The sequence below is a fragment of the Impatiens glandulifera genome, chromosome 5, assembly GCF_907164915.1.
Source record: "Impatiens glandulifera chromosome 5, dImpGla2.1, whole genome shotgun sequence".
Classification (NCBI taxonomy): Eukaryota; Viridiplantae; Streptophyta; class Magnoliopsida; order Ericales; family Balsaminaceae; genus Impatiens; species Impatiens glandulifera.
Window position 1 is genome coordinate 52696288 of NC_061866.1, and position 19319 is coordinate 52715606.

At 28.6% G+C, this 19319-nt stretch overlaps 3 protein-coding genes across 4 annotated transcripts; 2 read left to right on the forward strand and 1 right to left on the reverse strand.

Moving 5' to 3' along the window:
• Positions 1-2180: 2180 nt before the first annotated feature.
• LOC124937456 (tubby-like F-box protein 10) lies at positions 2181-5855 on the reverse strand. 2 transcript variants are annotated; one of them, XM_047477724.1, is made up of 6 exons: positions 5479-5855; positions 5313-5364; positions 4615-4986; positions 4299-4386; positions 3384-3516; positions 2181-3215 (listed from the first exon to the last, which is right to left on the reverse strand). In XM_047477724.1, the coding sequence occupies exons 3-6, from the start codon at positions 4957-4959 to the stop codon at positions 2441-2443; spliced, it is 1341 nt and encodes a 446-aa protein (XP_047333680.1). In that variant the 5' UTR covers positions 4960-4986; positions 5313-5364; positions 5479-5855; the 3' UTR covers positions 2181-2440. The 2 variants fall into 2 exon arrangements, with proteins under 2 accessions (XP_047333680.1, XP_047333679.1); XM_047477723.1 differs by having other exon boundaries at positions 5313-5401.
• A 3866-nt stretch (positions 5856-9721) lies between these two features.
• On the forward strand, positions 9722-10886 carry LOC124940012 (cytochrome b-c1 complex subunit 6-1, mitochondrial-like). Its single transcript, XM_047480488.1, has 4 exons — positions 9722-9881; positions 10344-10428; positions 10537-10626; positions 10710-10886. Coding segments are annotated over exons 1-4 (210 nt in total). The 5' UTR covers positions 9722-9879; the 3' UTR covers positions 10743-10886.
• A 2228-nt stretch (positions 10887-13114) lies between these two features.
• Positions 13115-13829, forward strand: LOC124940446 (vacuolar iron transporter homolog 3-like). Its single transcript, XM_047480967.1, has one exon. The coding sequence runs from the start codon at positions 13134-13136 to the stop codon at positions 13788-13790; it is 657 nt and encodes a 218-aa protein (XP_047336923.1). The 5' UTR covers positions 13115-13133; the 3' UTR covers positions 13791-13829.
• The last annotated feature ends 5490 nt before the right edge of the window (positions 13830-19319 follow it).

Consider the following 19319-nt stretch of genomic DNA (forward strand, 5'->3'; position numbering starts at 1 on the left):
GTATCAATAAAATAAACTTACCAAAAAAACATGGTCCAAAATATATCAGAACATCTCCTTTTAGAAAATCAAACAACATAATATAATCGATAAATTATCTTTAGTCATCATGCAATAGTAGTTTTCACAAGTCTTCTATCGTCAACATATTGACATCGAAAAACTTCATTTCTACAAGACAAATGAGAAACAATATATAATTTAAACCAATACATAATATAATCTCATTTGTCTTGTAGAAATGAAGTTTTCGATGTCAATATGTTGACGATAGAAGACTCGTGAAAACTACTATTGCGTGATGATTAAAGACAATTTATCGATTATATTATGTTGTTTGATTTTCTAAAAGGAGATGTTATGATATATTTTGGACCATGTTTTTTTGGTAAGTTTATTTTATTGATACTTTTTAATTAGATTTGGTAATTTATTAATATAAAATAGTAAATTAACTCAAGTAAATATTTTTAATTAAATATAACACAATTAATTATTATTTATTTTAATTTGAGTCATTTTTATTATTGAAAATAAAATTTATATTTTTTAATAAATAAAAGAAAACAAATTATTGAGAGAGAAAAATAATTAAAATGCGTGTTTATAGTGACATTTACAATAATTTAAAAAAAAAATATTTATAATAATAAATATTAAAGAGATAAATTATTAAGTGTTTTTTAATAATAAAAAATTAATATTTTTATTGAATGTGTCTTATTTAAGAGAGAGAGGGAGAAAATGTAATTAATAAGAAGAGAGAGAATATTATTAATAAATATAAAAGAGAAATAAATAAATAATGAGTCAGCATGTCTAATCAGCACTCTACGTAGTTCGCTGCCCCATTCGCTACATATTTTTCGCTCCCTCTATCATTACTCATTATATATACTCTTAATATAAATAAATTAGTTAATTTTTAATGCAAGTTAGTGAACATTATTTTAATTATTTCAGTTGTTCACAACACAAACACATGAGTGATCATAAAAATGCGATTGTAATATCCAAATAATTAATTGCAGAGAATAAGAATATGTTGAATTTTTTTATTAAGACTTAGTCACAACTAACTACTGTTTTCGTTGTCAAATAAATATAATATTTATACGTTTGAACTTTAATAAAGTATTATCATGTCCTTTTCATGGAGCAAGAACAAGAACAAGTCAATCAAGACTAATTGTAATGCTTGTTTGATTTTGGATTATAAAATTAAAATAGTGAATTATTTTAATAAAATTATTAAATGTTATTTATTTTTGTTAAAATGATGAATAATTTGATAAAAAAATTAAAATAATCTAATATCTAACAAACTCAAGTTACAACTGATATTTTTTTATATAGATTATGATTTAAATTATTTGTTAAATTTTAATCTCAAATAATTAATTTAATAATTAAATAGTTTTAATAAACATAGGAAATATAATTTTATAGGCCTACTATAATTTGTTTAATATTTTCTTTATTGAAATTCTCTTATCATATTTTTTATTTATTTTTAATTATCTAAAATCATTTAATTTATAACTAAACTCATCCAACTTAATTTTTTAACAAAAAAAAAATATATAAAAATCATAAATATCCCACATCAACAAGTAACAAGCTTCAAAAGTATCAAAGCAAAGAGAGGTTCAAGAATTCTTGAAAATAGTTAATATATATATATATATTAATACTGAAATAATAGAATTAATATAAGACAGGTGTCAACATGTCATGTGACATGTTGTGTGGGTCCCAAGACATGTCACCATGTTATTGTTGTTGATGTGTGTGAAGGGCATAACAGTCTTTCTACCATGTCTCAACCACACCCACACCCACATCCTGTTGCAATCAATACCAACCGATGTCCACACTTGTTTTTTTTTTGTTTTTTTATTTCAGACCAGTATTTATTCATGCCTTGGTTTATTCTATTATTACTAAAATTCAACTTTCATATGTTTATTTTAATTATTTAATCACTCAATTCATCTTGAAAAAACCCTTTTTTTCAAAAATTTCAAATAACCCAACATCAAACAAGCTCTGAATCATTGAGTTCTATCTTCAGATAAGTGTCCCTTCCTCCAACTAATTTGGTTGAACTGATTGAGCTTAGAAACCCCACCTTAAACCATAGTTGGCCTAATAATAATAACTGGTCGAGTCCAATGGGATTGAGAATTGCCAACTAAAAACGACAGCACGAAACTTGACAAGACACCTGAAATACGATGGTTTTGAGAATCATCGACGACCACACATGTAAGTGAACGGTTAAATCATGGTCCAGAGAGGATATAATAAAAAAAAAACATTTCTCATTGAGTTCATCAGAGGTTAAGCAACAAATCCACCATCCATGCTAAAAATAAGGTTAAGAATAAGGCACAACTCAGTTACACTTGATCTTAGTTTTGTTTCTTTGGATTTTATTCTATTCACAAGCTAACTTGGTGTCAAAGCAGCTCAAACAGATGGCAAATGCTTGAAATGCCGAGAGAGGATAACGATAGTCCATTGTGAACAGATCTTTACCAACCTTACCAAACTGGAGTATTATCTTATCTTGATCTGATTGGACAGTCTGCTGCGACCCCGACTGTGGGGCCCTCCCTGAATTTAAAGGCGGTGGTGGCGGTTGCGTGGCTGCAATCAATTGGAAGTTCTTGACTGATGCAACCGTAACCCTCCCTCTGAAATTCAGGCACCAACATTGTAACTGCTCGTGCCATCGAGGAGACTTGTTTTTAAGGATCAATGGTTTCAACTTCCCTTCTTCCTCTACTGATACTCCTCCGTCGTTTAGAATTCTTGAATCGAATTCAGAGAATCTAGAACTACCAAACTCTGATGAGCGATCATCGAGAGACTTTGAGAAAGAAATCGTGCGAAAAGAGTCTGAGCAGGGAAGAAGCTCAGGCTGGCCGGGGACAGAACCACCTGGTTCTAAAGCCGACATGGGGATTGATTGCATTATGCATTGCATCCTCCGTGGGCCCCGAGTCCCTAACATATTCAGCTCGTAAGTGATTTGTGCTATGCTGTGGCTGCCTGTTGGGACTTTAGGAGATACTTTTTTAGAGTTGAATCTTCTGCTTGTTTTTTCCAAAGGGGCGGTTGTAGATGAAGTTGTAGTAGTAGTGTTAGTACACGAGTATGGAGGAGGTTGTGTATCGTATATGATGAACTTTGTCCCAAGAAAATTAGACCTGAAATAACCATTAGAAGTATAAAACAAGTTTCATTTGTCAATGGGCTGGATTTAACTCTACTGACATCTCAGAACCTTGTATTAATGTCGTTTCTCTACTTTTTCAACTAGCTAAAAAAGAAGAAAAACTTAGAAGTACCATTGGATTTATCTGATTGTCACATACCTGGACTTTCCTAAGTAGGTACTACTTGATCTTGAGATGTGATTAGCATCCATTGAGATGATGTACTCTGTGTAAGTTGTTCTACGGGTTCTTTTAGCCGAAAGAAGAAATTTCCCATTTTCAACAAGCAGAACTGCACAAAAATGATATGAAACCATGAAATCATCCAAGGGTGTACGCAAACAATGACATTCATAGTCCATAGATCACTCACCTCCTGCTACTTTTGTTGAAAAGATGTCAAAAAGTTAATAAGAGAACAAGTTCGAGAATCTAAGACCTTATTTGATCTAGGATTATTTGAAAAATCTTGGTTATTTCCAAATAATTTTGTTTGGTAAAAGTTATTGACAATTAGGTTATATGGGTAAAGGTATTAGGGGTCTAAATATATTATTATTAATTAAATATAAGGGTATTTTGAATGATGAGTAGATTATTGATTAGATACTGAGTTATTTGAAATTATTCTAAAATTACCCCCATCAAACAAGACCTAAATCTCCGGCAAGTAAATGTTAAAATGCGAAATCATTGTTTTCTATCTGACCCACCAAATATGGCATCAACATAGACAAAGAATCCTCTCAAATTCTAGTTACAGCAATGAAAGAGATAGTGATGCTTATATAAAATAAATATATAAAAAATAATTGCACTGCAATATATGATCAATAATCTTTATATTAAGTTGTTTCATAAGAAGATTAACTTATCACCTAATGCAAGTGAAACATCATCAAAATGCGATCTATGTATACATCCATTATTGGAATGTACATGGACCCAAATTATGATAATCCACAAAAAGAGGAAGCTAAAGCAAGCAAGTGAGCAGAATAACCAGTATATCTTTTTAAACAAGTTCATCTAAATGTTCTTTTATGAAAACAAAGGTTTAGGAGGAACATTTACCTGAGCTAAGACAGAGATAAAGATGGTATGTCAAATTAGACTTGTCCCTTTTGATGAAGCACTGGATGGTTCCATCACGAGGTCCTGGCTGTAATAGAAAATGCATGATGAGAGATCGCACAGAATCACCCAATTATATTATTAAACTTGGTGAAATCTAAATGACATATCCAAACCCATAATGATCTGTATGAACATTCAAAAACAGTTGAAAAGGCAACTAATTGATTTCAATTTCACAGCTTATTCCATAATCAACCATACAAGAGCAAATGTTTTTTAATAAACAATAAATCCAAAAGATGGTTCAGTTCACCTGCTTCAAGGAAACAGGAAAAGTCATCTTCCCACATACTTCTGGACCTTTAATGAGCTCTTTGCACATACTCCTCCATGATCTGCAAACAGAAGCACAAGCAACTACATTTTTTCGAGCAGGCCACACACTCTCACTCTCTTCCAACCTTTTAATTATGTCACATAGCAGTTCAGGAGGAAGGTTAGCCCACTGACTGTTCTGAACAACTAATGGCTCGTGTAAATCGTGAAACGAGCCATGTGATTTCCCCCTGTTATGACCAGGTAACTTGATATCAAAGCCTCGCCTTGATAGGCTCCCAAAGCTGTCTCTAACATCACGAACAATGCTGCGAAATGACATTTAGCCTTGTCCTCAACCAGAGCTCACCTAAGCACATTTCAGATCCATTACCATAAAACAATTTGGTTATTTGAAATTTGACTTGCTTACAATCAATCCGAGACCTTAGAGAAATCACTCAAGAAATGTTCATAATCGGTGACATAGGAACCCCACCTAATCAATTGCAGACAAACATGCTTAACATCCAAATTTTATGGTCAACTCATGGGGTCCTATATCAAATGCATGACATTTTCTGTTCAGAATTCTTAACATTTCATCCCAGAATGCTGATTCCTTATTATCTTCAACATACACAAAACTGATGATCTATTTTCTAAAAAACTATTAGAGAGAAGGAAATGATTTACCTACAAAGCAAACATAGGATTGGGATAATCAGAGTTCAGCTTCTGCGAGGATCTGAAAGTGACAGCATAAACCAAAATTGGTCGTCTCTTTACAAATTACAACCAAGATGAAGACTTTACAACCGAGAGGTAAAATAAGAAGAAAGATCGGAGGTCTGAAGTGTACCTGAGAGAAGAAAAGTGGGAGATTACAAGGTAGAAAGAAGCCTCCAGGAGCAAAGTCTTTCAGTTCTGTAGAACATGAGAAGAAAGGAGAAGGGTTTTCTCTCACATAAAGGAAAAGGGAAAGAATTGGATTAAATTAATGATTTGATCATAGATAAGAGTGACGAAGGAGTAGAGATTAAAGAAATATATATATATTATTTATAAGTGTTGGAGAATAATACCCCCCACTACATGGCAAACATCAACCCTAGAATGAAGCAATAAGCTGCTGGGGGGCCGTAATGGCGGCATTATGACTTTTCCTCTTGCCGTTCCCAGTTTCATATTCTATCTCTATCACTCTTTCAATTCTCACTCATGGATTGGATGTTGCAGAGAAGATGGTAAATGCTTATGTATGTGTGTGAGTGTGTGAGTGTGTGAGAGAGAAATCAGATTTATAGGGATTTTGGTTTTTTTTTCAATTTATCCTCTTTTCAAAAACATCTGCAGTATACTTGTCTTTACTCTTTTGTCTTTCTAGTAGAAATTTGAGGGTGGTTGAAATTTTTTGTTTTGTTTTTTCTTATTACTTTTTTAAACATAGAAGGTTACTTATACTAGAAAAATAAAACAAAATAAATTAAAAAAATTATAATAATATTAATTCAATGTTTAAAATTATTAAAATAAAAAATATAATGATCTCATTTCACATATATATATATATATAATGATGCTTAATTTTTAAAGTGTCCGGATTGCCAGGTCGAGAGCTGTGGTTAATTTGGATATATGTGAGAGTAAATGGATACTTGGTCGGAACGTGGGTTGACCCGCCCATAAATTTTAAACGGTTAAAAATAAAATTAAAAATGTTATAGGTATGGTTCGAACTTGCAACCTAACAAAACAAATACAACTTTTTAACCAACTAGTCTAATAACACTTTATATTTTTAATTCAACCCAAAAATTGATAAACGCGTGATATTTTAACAATATAAGTTCAACTTTTTAACTAACTAATCTATATATATATAATGATGTTTAATTTTTAAAGTGTCCGGATTGCCGGGTCGAGAGCTGTGGTTAATTTGGATATATGTGAGAATAATGGATACTTTGGTCGGAATGTGGGTTGACCCGCCCATTAATTTAAAACGGTTAAAAATAAAATTAAAAATGTTATAGGTATGGTTCGAACTTGCAACATAACAAAACAAATACAACCTTTTAACCAACTAGGCTAATAACACTTAATATTTTAAATTCAACCCAAAAATTGATAAACGCGTGACATTTTAACAATATAAGCTCAACTTTTTAACTAACTAATATATATATATATATAATGATGCTTAATTTTTAAAGTGTCCGGATTGCCGGGTCGAGAGCTGTGGTTAATTTGGATATATGTGAGAGTAATGGATACTTGGGTCGGAATGTGGGTTGACATGCCCATAAATTTTAAACGGTTAAAAATAAAATTAAAAATGCTATAGGTATGGTTCAAACTTACAACCTAACAAAACAAGTACAACATTTTAACCAACTAGACTAATAACACTTTATATTTTAAATTCAACCCAAAAATTGATAAACGCGTGACATTTTAACAATATAAGTTCAACTTTTTAACTAACTAATATATATATATATATATATATATATAATGATGCTTAATTTTTAAAGTGTCCGGATTGCCGGGTCGAGAGCTGTGGTTAATTTGAATATATGTGAGAGTAAATGGATATTTGGGTCGGAATGTGGGTTGACCCGTCCATACAAATTTTACCGTAATATTTTTTTCACGATTTTTTATATTATCACTCGTGCAAATGCAGGGGATACATGCTAGTTTTATTAATTTCGATAAAACAACTTATTTTCTCACATGTTTCATCACATATTTTTCCGAATGAATCTCTCATCTCGTGACTTTACATTTTCACTTTGTCAATCAAATATTTGATTCATATTTTTTAATAACTAGCATTGTGACCTCACACTTTGGTCAATTAAATATTTGATTCATATTTGTTTAACCACTTTCAAATGATACCGGTCTATTATTTCTCGGTAAACACATCTTAATCACACTTGGTTAAAAGTTGTACTTATTTTAATAGGTTGCAAATTTGAAATATACAAATATCATTTTTAATTTTATTTTTAACTGTTTTAAGTTTTGGGTGGGTCAATCCACAATCCGACCCAAATATCCATTTACTCTCACATAAATATTCAAATTAACCACAGTTCTCGACCTGGCAATCCGGACACTTTAAAAATTAAGCATCATTATATATATATATATAGATTAGTTAGTTAAAACATTGAACTTTTATTGTTAAAATGTCTCGCGTTCATCAAATTTGGGGTTGAATCTTAAATTTAAAGTATTGTTAGTCTAGTTGATTAAAAAATTGTATTTGTTTTGTTAGGTTGCAAGTTCGAAACATTCAAATAACATTTTTAATTTTATTTTTAACCGTAATAATTGAACTCAAGTATCCATTTATTCTCATATAAATATCCAAATTAACCACATCTCTCGACCCGGCAATCCGGACACTTTAAAATTTAAGCATCATTATATATATATATATATATATATATATATATATATATATATATATATTAGTTAGTTAAAAATTTGAACTTTTATTGTTAAAATGTCTCGTGTTCATCAAATTTGGTGTTGAATCTTAAATATAAAGTGTTGTTAGCCTAGTTGGTTAAAGGGTTGTACTTGTTTGGTTAGGTTGTAAGTTCGAAACATACAAATAGCATTTTTAATTTTATTTTTAACCGTTTTAAGTTTATGAGGGGGTCAACCCAGTATCCATTACTCTCACATAAATATTCAAATTAACCACAGTTCTCGACCCGGCAATCCGGACACTTTAAAAATTAAGCATCATTATATATATATATATATATATTTGAGTGAGTTAGTGTTATATGTGGTTTAATACGTCATCTTATTTAGTTTGATCAATTTTTTTATCTCGGTTTTTTTTATGCAAATAATTCTTCAAATCTTTGATGGATAATTTACTGTTCATATTTTCTGATTGTGATTGTGTTGGTGATGTTTTTTCGAGTTCGTATCCGCTCTTTTTTTAACAACAAAGGAGATGAACTTACCAAAATTTTAATTTTTTCATTTTCCATTAAAGAGTCACTAAATAAGATCTTTTAGTTAGATGTCCTCTTACAGGGTATCCTCCCATTATTTTTACGAATTTCTTATTTTTTTTTACCATGAATCTAGATTGTTAGTTATCAATTGACATGACTTTTTTCAGCGTTGTTTACCAATTCTCGGTTAAGGACAAAATTCAATGTTGTTTATATTATTTTGTAGAGATTTTTCCGACATCGTTTGATTAATTTGTTCGATTTGCTCTACTTCATCACTCATCGTTATGAATTTTTTGAGTCGCCTTAAAAAAATTACAAAAAATTTCGATTTTCATTAAAATTTTAACTGTGACAAATATATCATATATATTTTTATTTAATTTTTTTAATTTTGTTGACATTATTTGTAATTTAATTTTTGATATATAACATGAAAATTAAATAATTTATTTATAAAAAAAACATTATTTCATTTATCTTTATCTTATCGTAGTTTTAATGGACAATACTTTTAAATAATATATACTCATTTAAATGAAATTATATTTTATATATATTATATTATATATCATTACTTTCCTTTTTACATAAAATAAATTGATCCAAAGATTTATTATTTATCTTTATTTGATATTGATGGATCCTCTAATTTTAAAGTAGTGTGTAGTTGAGACGTGCATTTCACTCGTCCAATTGTTATATTTAATTACTTCATTAGTTCCACTTCTTCTCAATAAATAAAGATATTTTCTTTATAAAACTCAAAAGTCATTATTAAAAGCAAAACTATAGTCTAAAAAGTCAAACACAAGTGATGAAATTTCAACCAAACATGATGCCATAGATAACATTATTAATTTAAGAAAACTATATTTATCTATAATAATTGATTGAATTGTGGGGTTGTTTTTTTTTATTCTTCAGATTGCAAATGGTTTGTTTGGTTTAAATCGTACCGCTGGACTTTGGGCCCAACTAAACTGGGCCAAAATACAAGGCCCGGATTTAGCCCAGCAGTCTGGATTCTGGATCATCATCAAGACTCTCTCCTTCTCCATCTCTTTCTCCATTGCCGTCGGCTTGAACGCTTCTGCAGGTATTCGTTCATTTTTTCCTCTTTTCAATCTCTTAGCTCGTCGGATCTGTTCCGATTTCATTCGTTTTTGTTTCGATTCATCCGATCTTTCGATAATAGTCACTGAATCGTTTCTTTTTGCAGGCGACCTCACCGATCTGTTCATAACTTGCTACCGTTGCTTTATTGATTCACCATGTAATCAATCTCTCGTTCTTATTATATGTTTTGTTATACGTTCTCAACTGATTTCATATATTATTGATTTTCATTCATTTTGTCGAAGATTCATATATATTACTCCATTGTTCTAATTGGATGCCAGAAGCTAGGTTAGGTTTTGATAGATAGAACTAGGTTTTGATATTTAGAATAAAACCACACCAAAATCAAACTTTAGCTATATGTTGTTGTTTCTAGACTTTATATATATCTGATTCAATCTGTTGAACTAATTTTAGAATAAGCTATTAGTCTATATATAATGTTATTATGTAAATGATCTTACTAGCACTTTCAAATATCCTCATCCATTGGTCTAAGTCGAATGCTAATTTCAATTAACACTAATTCAACGAGGTTTTAACAGTGGTTGCTATTGATGTTGTTTGAACCTCAATTATCTTCTTCTTCGTCTTAAGGGTTTGTTCTTCTTGATAGGGCGGACGAGGAGCCTGTTGATCAGAAGAAGTACTTTGAAGAAAGCTGCAAGCCAAAATGTGTGAGGCAGCTACTTCACTACAAGGTAGTTTCCCAACATTACATGAGATTTAATTCATGTTTCTAATTTGAAAATCAATACTTCTTTTATATGCCAAATTGATGGTGTAATTTTGGGTGTTTTGGAATATAGGATTGTGTTAAAAGGGTTGAAGGTGATACTAGTGGTCACAAACACTGTACTGGACAATATTTTGACCTATGGTCATGTGTTGATCAATGTGTAAGTTTCTATTATTTTTCTGGTTCTCTTGATCTCTCGTAACTTGTGTGTCGATGACTGAAAATGTGGGCGATTGATTACAGGTTGCGCCCAGGCTGTTTGAGAAGCTTAAGTGACCCATTTACCTTGTGGGTGTCCAATAGAGTTCCTGCAGAGAACTGCAGTGATGATTGTTTCGTAATACTTCCTTAAACTTTGTTAAGTTTTTGAAATTTGAATAGCTTGCAACTAATAATATGGAATGCTAATAAGATTCCATGAATGTTTCCGAATCTCCTATGATCATATATTCATTGTATATCCACATCGCATCTCCAAATTATCGTGTTTATTGTTTACTTTGGTGATACTGGTTGTGGCTGGTTATGGGACACGGTTCCCTTAGAATGGGATTCACTAGACAAGTTCCTAGGAAAAACATTCAGGATTGTTTGGTTTAGATGGTTTTGGATTTTTCTTTTTTTGGAATAAACTAATTTATGACATCTCATTCTCGAGTGAGGATTTGCTGTTTGTCCCACTTCTTGTCTCAGATATTTAAACGATGTCGTTTTGATAAATTACTCATTTTTGACCCATCACTTTACATTATAGATGAAAGCTATTCAATTCAAAATGATCAACAAGTTATTTTTATTTAGTTCACATATATTTACACTCTAGATTCAAACAAATTGTCTTGTCCATCATTTGAGTCCATCTTTCAAATAATATTGTGAAATTTTTGATACAAACCATAAATTAGAAACTATAGGCAAGTATTATACATTAAATTAAAAATATATTATGCAAAAGAATTCCAAAAGAGCACCGAAAATAGAAAAATTATATAATATGCAAAAGAATTTGTAAAGAGCACCGAAAATTAAAAAAATATATATAATTTGCAAAAGAATTCAAAAAGATCACCGAAAATATGAAAGAGAGAAAAAGGCAGTCAAATTTAGTTAAGTTTAGTTAGACACAATTAAAATGTCTTTCCACATTTACCAATAAATGCAATTAATCTTTACTAATTTCCCAAATATATATTATAATTATTATTTTTTTCCAGAAAAAACATGAATCTTATATTTCTAAATAATTCAATTAATTAATCATTACTTCTTTTATATAACGTTTATGTGTAAAATATCTATTTTATTTAATATTGTTATGGTTTACTCTTAGTTATATATATGTGGCAGTCATATAAATTAATTATACTATAACTAACTTTCATTTAAAAAAAAATAGTTTGTGAGATTTAAATTATATATTTTTTATTCCAGACGTTTAAATATCACTTTACAAATTAGTGAATAAATTAGTGAATAAATTAGTTAACCCAGCTAATTCTACTTCAACAATAAATTCTTAATGAAAATCAAAATATAGAAATATATCATAATTAATTCACATTTTTAACTATATAAAATTATTCTTTTTTTATTAAATAAAAATTATAATATTTTCAAATTTAAAATAGGCTTCAAAAATAATATTTTATCATAATTATCATAAAACACTTTTAAAAATCATAAGAATAAAATTAGAAATATTTTTTTGATATTTGATATTAAAATTAATAAGATTAAATATTATTAAGTAAAATTGAAAGACAAATAAGAAAAATAAAATTTAAAAGTTAATTTTGAACAACTGTTTTTTACAATGATAGAAATAAATCTATTAATTAATGACTTATTTTTCTGAAAATAATAAAAGTATAACAATATTTTAGCATAGCTAGATGAGGTCTTCTCTAATATTCAATTCATACTATAAATGAAAGTGTTAGATTCTTTTCACAATATAAATATCATAAATTTTACATAATGATTTCTTAAATTTTGAAATAATAAAATTGCGTGATGAAAACTGGATTTGAAAAATTCACTTATAATGGGTAAGAAAAGAATAAAAACTGAATTTGTCTAAATCGAATTAAAAATCAAAAAAACTAACCAAATTGACTAATCATGATTAAAATTAGAAAATATAGCTAACTAATTTACAACTTATAATTAATATCTACATTTTTTATTTATATTTAGATATTTCTTTTAATAATTAATTTATAATAATTGATATATGTTTTTTAAAACTAATATATTAGTTGATATAAGTTTATAAAATAAACTATAAGTAAAAATGTGAAATTATTCTAAACCGATTTTAAAGATTTGGTATTGTATTTCGATTGGACATCCGAATTCACATACTTTTTAGTTAATCATTTATTATTTTAATTTTTAAAAATTGAACACGCCAGCCTAGACGTGTGCTTTAAACCCTAATTTATTGTATAAATGACACCAAGTGTGAACGCATCAGATGCTATATGCTTAGCTTAATGGATTTATTTCAAGCAACACACTATAGAAAAAGTAAAATAAATTTAAATAAATTAAAAAAAAAACATTATGGGACCCACCACCAATATTTCACTATAAATAGCACTTCCATTGGCGTGTGCCAACCACACTCTCAACCCTAGACATCTCATCACTTTCTTTGTTTCAACAATGGCGGATCTCGAACAAAACCGATCGTCTTCCCAAACCCTAGCAGATATCGAGGTAGTCGACTACTCCAAACGCGCCCAATGGCTACGCGCCGCCGTACTGGGAGCAAACGACGGTCTCCTCTCGACATCCTCAATCATGATGGGTATCGGCGCAGTAAGAACCGACGCAAAATCAATGATTCTGACCGGTATCGCCGGCCTAATCGCCGGAGCATGCAGCATGGCGATAGGCGAGTTCGTCTCCGTCTACTCACAGTACGACATAGAGATGGCTCAGATCAAAAGGGACAAGGCGGCGCAAGTCGGCGGAGACGGCGGCGGCAAAACTCATGTGATGAGTAAGGAGGAAATGATCGAGAGGGAGAAGGCTCTTCCTAGTCCGTTTATGGCGGCGGCGGCATCGGCGGTGGCTTTCGCCGGTGGGGCGATGGTGCCGTTGTTGTCGGCGGCGTTTGTAAAAGGGTATCGTTTGAGAATTGGATTGGTGGTTGGAATGGCGAGTTTGGCTTTGGTTTTGTTTGGAATGTTGAGTGCTTCTTTGGGGAGGGCTCCTTTGGTTAAGTCCTCAATTAGGGTTCTTGTCGGAGGCTGGTTAGCTATGGGGATCACTTTTGGGTTCACTAGGCTTGTTGGCTCAATCAGTCATTATAATTAGAAAAAGAGTTTAATAATCTTTTTATTTATTAATTTATAAACAAAAGTATTGTAATGTAATGTAATGTGTGGGCAGGAAGATTATAAAGAAAGTAAGATTTTTACTTAATTTACCATTTGCTTCTTTTTTTATAATTATAAATTTGATAATATTAATTAATTAATTAATAAGAGAAGAAGTTTAGGAAAAAGAGAGATAGGCGTGTGGCATCCACAAGATATTTAAAGGGTTGTTTGGTTTTAGTAAATTATTTGTAGATTATTATTAAAGTAAATAAATATAAATAAAATGAGTGAGTAAATAAACTATATTTATCTATTTTATATAATACATTTAAAGCTGAATTTGAGATTTGATTCAATGAATTTATGACTGTTTTTAAATTACTCAATTTTTTTTTATGGACTAACCAACAACAAATATTTTAATTTTAATTTGTTCACATGTATTTACACTCTAGATTTGAATTTGTCTATTATTTGAGTGTTCTTAAACTGCATGATTGATCACAAATTTCATCTTTGAAGTGATATTGTGAAATTATATATATATAAACCATATATCAGAAACTATAGTTAACTATTATACATTAAATTAAAAAATATATTGATTTTAATATTAAATTTAAATATGCAAAAGAATTCTAAAAGATGAGCACCGAAAATATGAGAGAGAGCACTCAAAAAAGGGAATAAAAAGGTGGTCAAATTTGTTCAAATTTAATTAGACACAATTAAATGTATTTCTTAATCTGTATTACTTTCCCAAATATATATAATAATAACTGATTTTTTTTCCAAAAAAGCATTAACCTTATATTATTATTAATAATTAATTATTATTACTTCTTTTAGATAACGTTTATATGTAAAATATATATCTATTTTATTTAATGTAGTTATGATTTACAGATCGATCCTAGTTATATATATGACAGCCATATAAATTAATTACACTATAAATTTTTCATTGAAAAAAAGTAGTTTGTGACGTTTAAAATATATAATTTTCATTCGATGCACTTATATAACACAATTTTACAAATAAAAAATGAGTTAGTTAACAAGATTCATGATAATTATTATGTTTCTGATCTAATAAAAACTCCAAATGAAAATGGAAATTTGGATACATAGAGTAATTAATTCAAATTTTTTACTAAATATATACTCAAATAATTTATTCATTTTTATTAAATGAAAATACTAATATTTTGAAATTTAAAATAGACTTAAAAATTGATATTTTAACATAATTATCATCACAACAATTTTAAAAATCATAAGAATAAAATTTAAAATATTTAATGAGATTAAACTTTATTAAGTAAAATTGAATGTAAAATAAGAAAAATATATTAAAAAGTTAATTTTGACCAATTGTTTTAGACAATGATAGAAACAAATTTATTGAATAATTATTTATGTTTCTGAAAATGATAATTATGTGAATCCACTTGTTTAGTATATTTATATAGGTCCTCTCTAATATTCAATTCACACTATAAAATATAGGTGTTAGATTCAATTCACATTATATCAATGAGCTTTTAACATTTTAAAATATAAAATTGCATGATGAAAAAAGATTTGAAAACTACCATAAGGGATAAGCAATGTTGTAAGTAAAACTAATTGAACAACATAAACAAAAACTAATCGATAAGAATTAATTGAAATGATGAAATCGAGTTATCAACCATTTATGAAACGATGAAACTAACTAATTATTCATGATAATATTACATGGTTAATATAAGTTTTTAAAACCAAATTATTTAGTAATAATTTTTTACCAGAATAAACAAAAGATTCGAAAAATTACCATTTATTAAACAATTTTTATTTTATTTTATTTTAGTAGTTAAAATTGTACACGGCAGCTAAAACGTGTTTGCTTTAAACCCTAATTTATTGAACAAATGACACTAAGTGTGAACGCATCAGATACTTAGCATCTTTAGTAATATTAATTTAAAATAACAAAAAAAAACTTTATAATCTTTTATTTCCTTTTTTATTTATTAATTTATAAAAAAAAGTGTTGTAATATAATGAGTTTGTTCTTACTCTAGCATAGTAGAGAGAAGGTAATATTTTTAATTTAAACAACCTATTTATTGTTCAATTTGTTTTTTTATATGATAAATTTGTTAATATTAATTAATTAAAGTATTAGTGAAATTGTTTTTTTATTAAGAGAAGAAGTTTAGGAAAAAGTGAGAAAAGCGTGGGGGCATCCACAAGAGATTTAGGATTGTTGGGCTTTATTAAATTATTATTATTTTTATTAAAGTAAATAAATTAATATTCTAATATATGTGATAACAAAGTAAATATTTAGCCAATTACAAGAGTTTTTTGATTTGGAATTGTTCAAATAAAATAACATTGAGTGACTGTGATTTTGTGTATGTAAGTTTTTTTTGGTATTTTTTTTATGAAAATTAATATAAAATGATAAATATGATTTTATTTAAAATATAAATAAAGTATTTCAGTTAGTAATTAAGTGAAATAAAGTATGAAAAAGTGAATAAAATGATATTTATTTATTAATGGATTTAAAAAATATATATCAGAAGCCTAATTGATTTTATTGATAACAATGTAATATTACATTGTTATTTTATAATATAAATCTGAAACTAATGTTTTAAAGCTACATATTATATATAATATACTTCTTATATATATATTTATAATATATAGTCATAACGGATCAAAAATATTTTATTTAGATTGTAATACAATCAAATTAATGAAATTTAATAATGTAGTCATCAGAATAAGATCAATAATTTAGAAACAAAGAAATAAAAATAAATACATTAAACTTTTCACTAAACCTTATTGGTTTGTCTTTACATAATATTAATTTCTAATTTATTTTTATTTAAAAGCAATCTCAATATTATTATATATATTTTTTATCCATTTAACATATTTTGATTTGTTAGAAATTATTTTAATATTTTAATTATTAATTTAGTTGAAGAAATAATATGTGAAATAAATATAAATTATTTAAATAATTGATACTAATCTATTAAACAAACTAGGCTATTAAAGAGTTTTAGAACCATAGGGATATATTATTTTTGTATAGGCTACTAAAGAGTTTTAGAACTTAAGAATATATTATTTTTGTATGACTAGACTATAATTAATAAATATTAATGAGTTTTAAATTTTTTTACGAGAATATATTAAAGTTGAAAAATGGTTAATTTAGATTGATAAGAGATCATTTTATTTGGGTAATTTAGGTAATCATAACTTAACCTGAAATAAATTCAACCTGAATTCAACCTAACATAAATTCACTTATCCAAACTAATATTTTAGATTTGAGTTATGATTAGGTCAACGCAAACTATGTTCCTCGTATCCCCATATGCATCGCGTAAGCAATCACACAAAAATTCTTTAATATTTTTCAATTATGTTTTACCATTCTCAAAAGACTTAGATAATACATCATCTCACCTAGTTCCCATGACTAAAATGTAAGGCTTTGTTGAAGCTAAAGCTTTAATTGATGCAAAAATTTGCACTCATTTAAGAAGCCCATATACTAAGCTTGTCTGGATGAGTTACATTTACAGACAATTAGACAAGTTTTCATGCCTATAAATTTGAAAAACAAAACATGCAATCTGAATAACAATTACTATAATATTGTTTATTAAGGAAGGAAGCTTCACCTTAATTTAGTTTATGTGATTAAATTATAGAATGTTGAACTCATCATAACAAGTGATCATTTATTCTTTTTAAACATAAACCAGACTTGATTGATAATCCAAACTTTATCACATCCTACACAAATACTAAATTAATAGAATTTGATTGTTCTTAAACACAGAAAAAAAAAACATTCAAGATCAATTGATTCATAAAATTTTACACACTCAATTTTAAGGCAGCAAGAAGAAATACTAAAAAAAAATGGAACAACAAATGGAAAGAACAAAAATCAACCATAACGGTATTTCCAAGAATCGTGTGATGATTCCCCTAATAAGAAACGCCTCACATTCAACAAAATACTATAGAATTGGTGTATTGACAAGAGTTAACTACTCAACAAAAAAAAAAGTTTGTTACGTTTAGATTATATAATTGTCATTCGAAACCCTAATTTATTATATAGATGCATCAAATGCTTAGCTTAATGGGATTTTTTTTTTTAGCATCACACAATATAAAAAGCAAAATGTATTTAAATAATAACTATAAAAAAGCCCTGTGTGGGAATTGGGATCCGCTATATTTAAATATATATTGCATTTCCATTGGCTTGTACCAACCTCTCAACCCTACTTTCTCTTGCAAAAACAATGGTAATGACTGGTGTCTCCGGCACATGCAAAATGACGAATTCTTATACATTACTCTCAGTTCAATATCTCTATCATGTTAAGAGTAGACACATAAGAACTTGGGGATTAATCCGGCAATACCGGTCAAGACCATTGTTTTTGCATAAAATTGATCAAAGATAGAAGCAGCAAAGAAAGTTTAACAAGAAGAAGAGTGCTTGAATTGATGCGAAAATTTGCACACATGGAAAGACTATATTCTATGATTTGGACAACGAAAATAAGAACTCATACTCTTCGGCAATTTCGGCTATTTTCATATTCTTTGGTGACTTGGTAATTTCTTCCTTCTTTCGGGTCTCTTCTTCAACTTACATGTTCGAAAATAGTAAGTCTTCAAATTCCCGAACATTATTGGGACTAACCCTATGTTTCTATTATCTCTTCGTTTCTTTTACTTTTCAAAAGAATGAGATTTATGTATCCAAATATATCGAAAACACTCAAATTATGTTCCCAAACATGATATACTTTCAGTTAGCTTTCAGTTCTGCTGCTCATAATAAAAATGTCCCAATGTGTTGGAGACATTTTCTAGTTCAAATAAAACTTGAATTTAAGTTCTGCTGCAACATGAAATATATCCCAAAAAGACCATATTCGGGACATTTAATGTTCTCAAGTTTTTTTGTTGAGTATATAAAAGAAAGCGTTGACTCTCGGCAACTACAGCTGAAGATCAACCGTGTGCATCTCTCTCAAATGAGTGTTTTTGAAAGACTGAATGCAGTTACATGAATAACATTCTCTTAAAAAGTAAATAAACGAACGAAAGAGAAGAAGAGATGCAAAAGAAGGAAGAAAAAAGAGGCAAGAAAAGAAAAGGAATATGGAGAGGCAAGAAGAAAAATAAAAAAAATTTAAATAGACAACAACTGAGACCACGTCAAATTCGTAGTCAAAATTATGAAAATTGTGGCTTTGTTTTTGTTATGTTACCCTATCCAAGTTGGTTACACTTACATACAACTTGATAAGATTACCTATCTAATCATTTGAAAATTAAACAAGCAATCTGGACTGCAATTTCTTAATTTGCTTTCTGTCATTAAATTATATTTAGTTACTAACCAATGTTGAGCTCATATCAAGTCTTGTTTTGAAACTTAAACAAGATTTGATCCGAGACTTACATATATCCTATA

Bases quoted from the DNA above. Each gene is read 5' to 3' on its own strand.
- LOC124937456 (XM_047477724.1), bottom strand. From the start codon at position 4,959: ATGTCATTTCGCAGCATTGTTCGTGATGTTAGAGACAGCTTTGGGAGC. The intron at 4,387-4,614 runs GTGAACTGAACC...TTTCTATTACAG, and splicing joins TTCCTGTTTCCTTGAAGCAG to CCAGGACCTCGTGATGGAAC. The intron at 3,517-4,298 runs GTAAATGTTCCT...ATTTTTGTGCAG, and splicing joins TTATCTCTGTCTTAGCTCAG to TTCTGCTTGTTGAAAATGGG.
- LOC124940012 (XM_047480488.1), top strand. The intron at 10,429-10,536 runs GTAGTTTCCCAA...TTTGGAATATAG, and splicing joins GGCAGCTACTTCACTACAAG to GATTGTGTTAAAAGGGTTGA. The intron at 10,627-10,709 runs GTAAGTTTCTAT...GATTGATTACAG, and splicing joins GGTCATGTGTTGATCAATGT to GTTGCGCCCAGGCTGTTTGA.
- LOC124940446 (XM_047480967.1), top strand. From the start codon at position 13,134: ATGGCGGATCTCGAACAAAACCGATCGTCTTCCCAAACCCTAGCAGAT.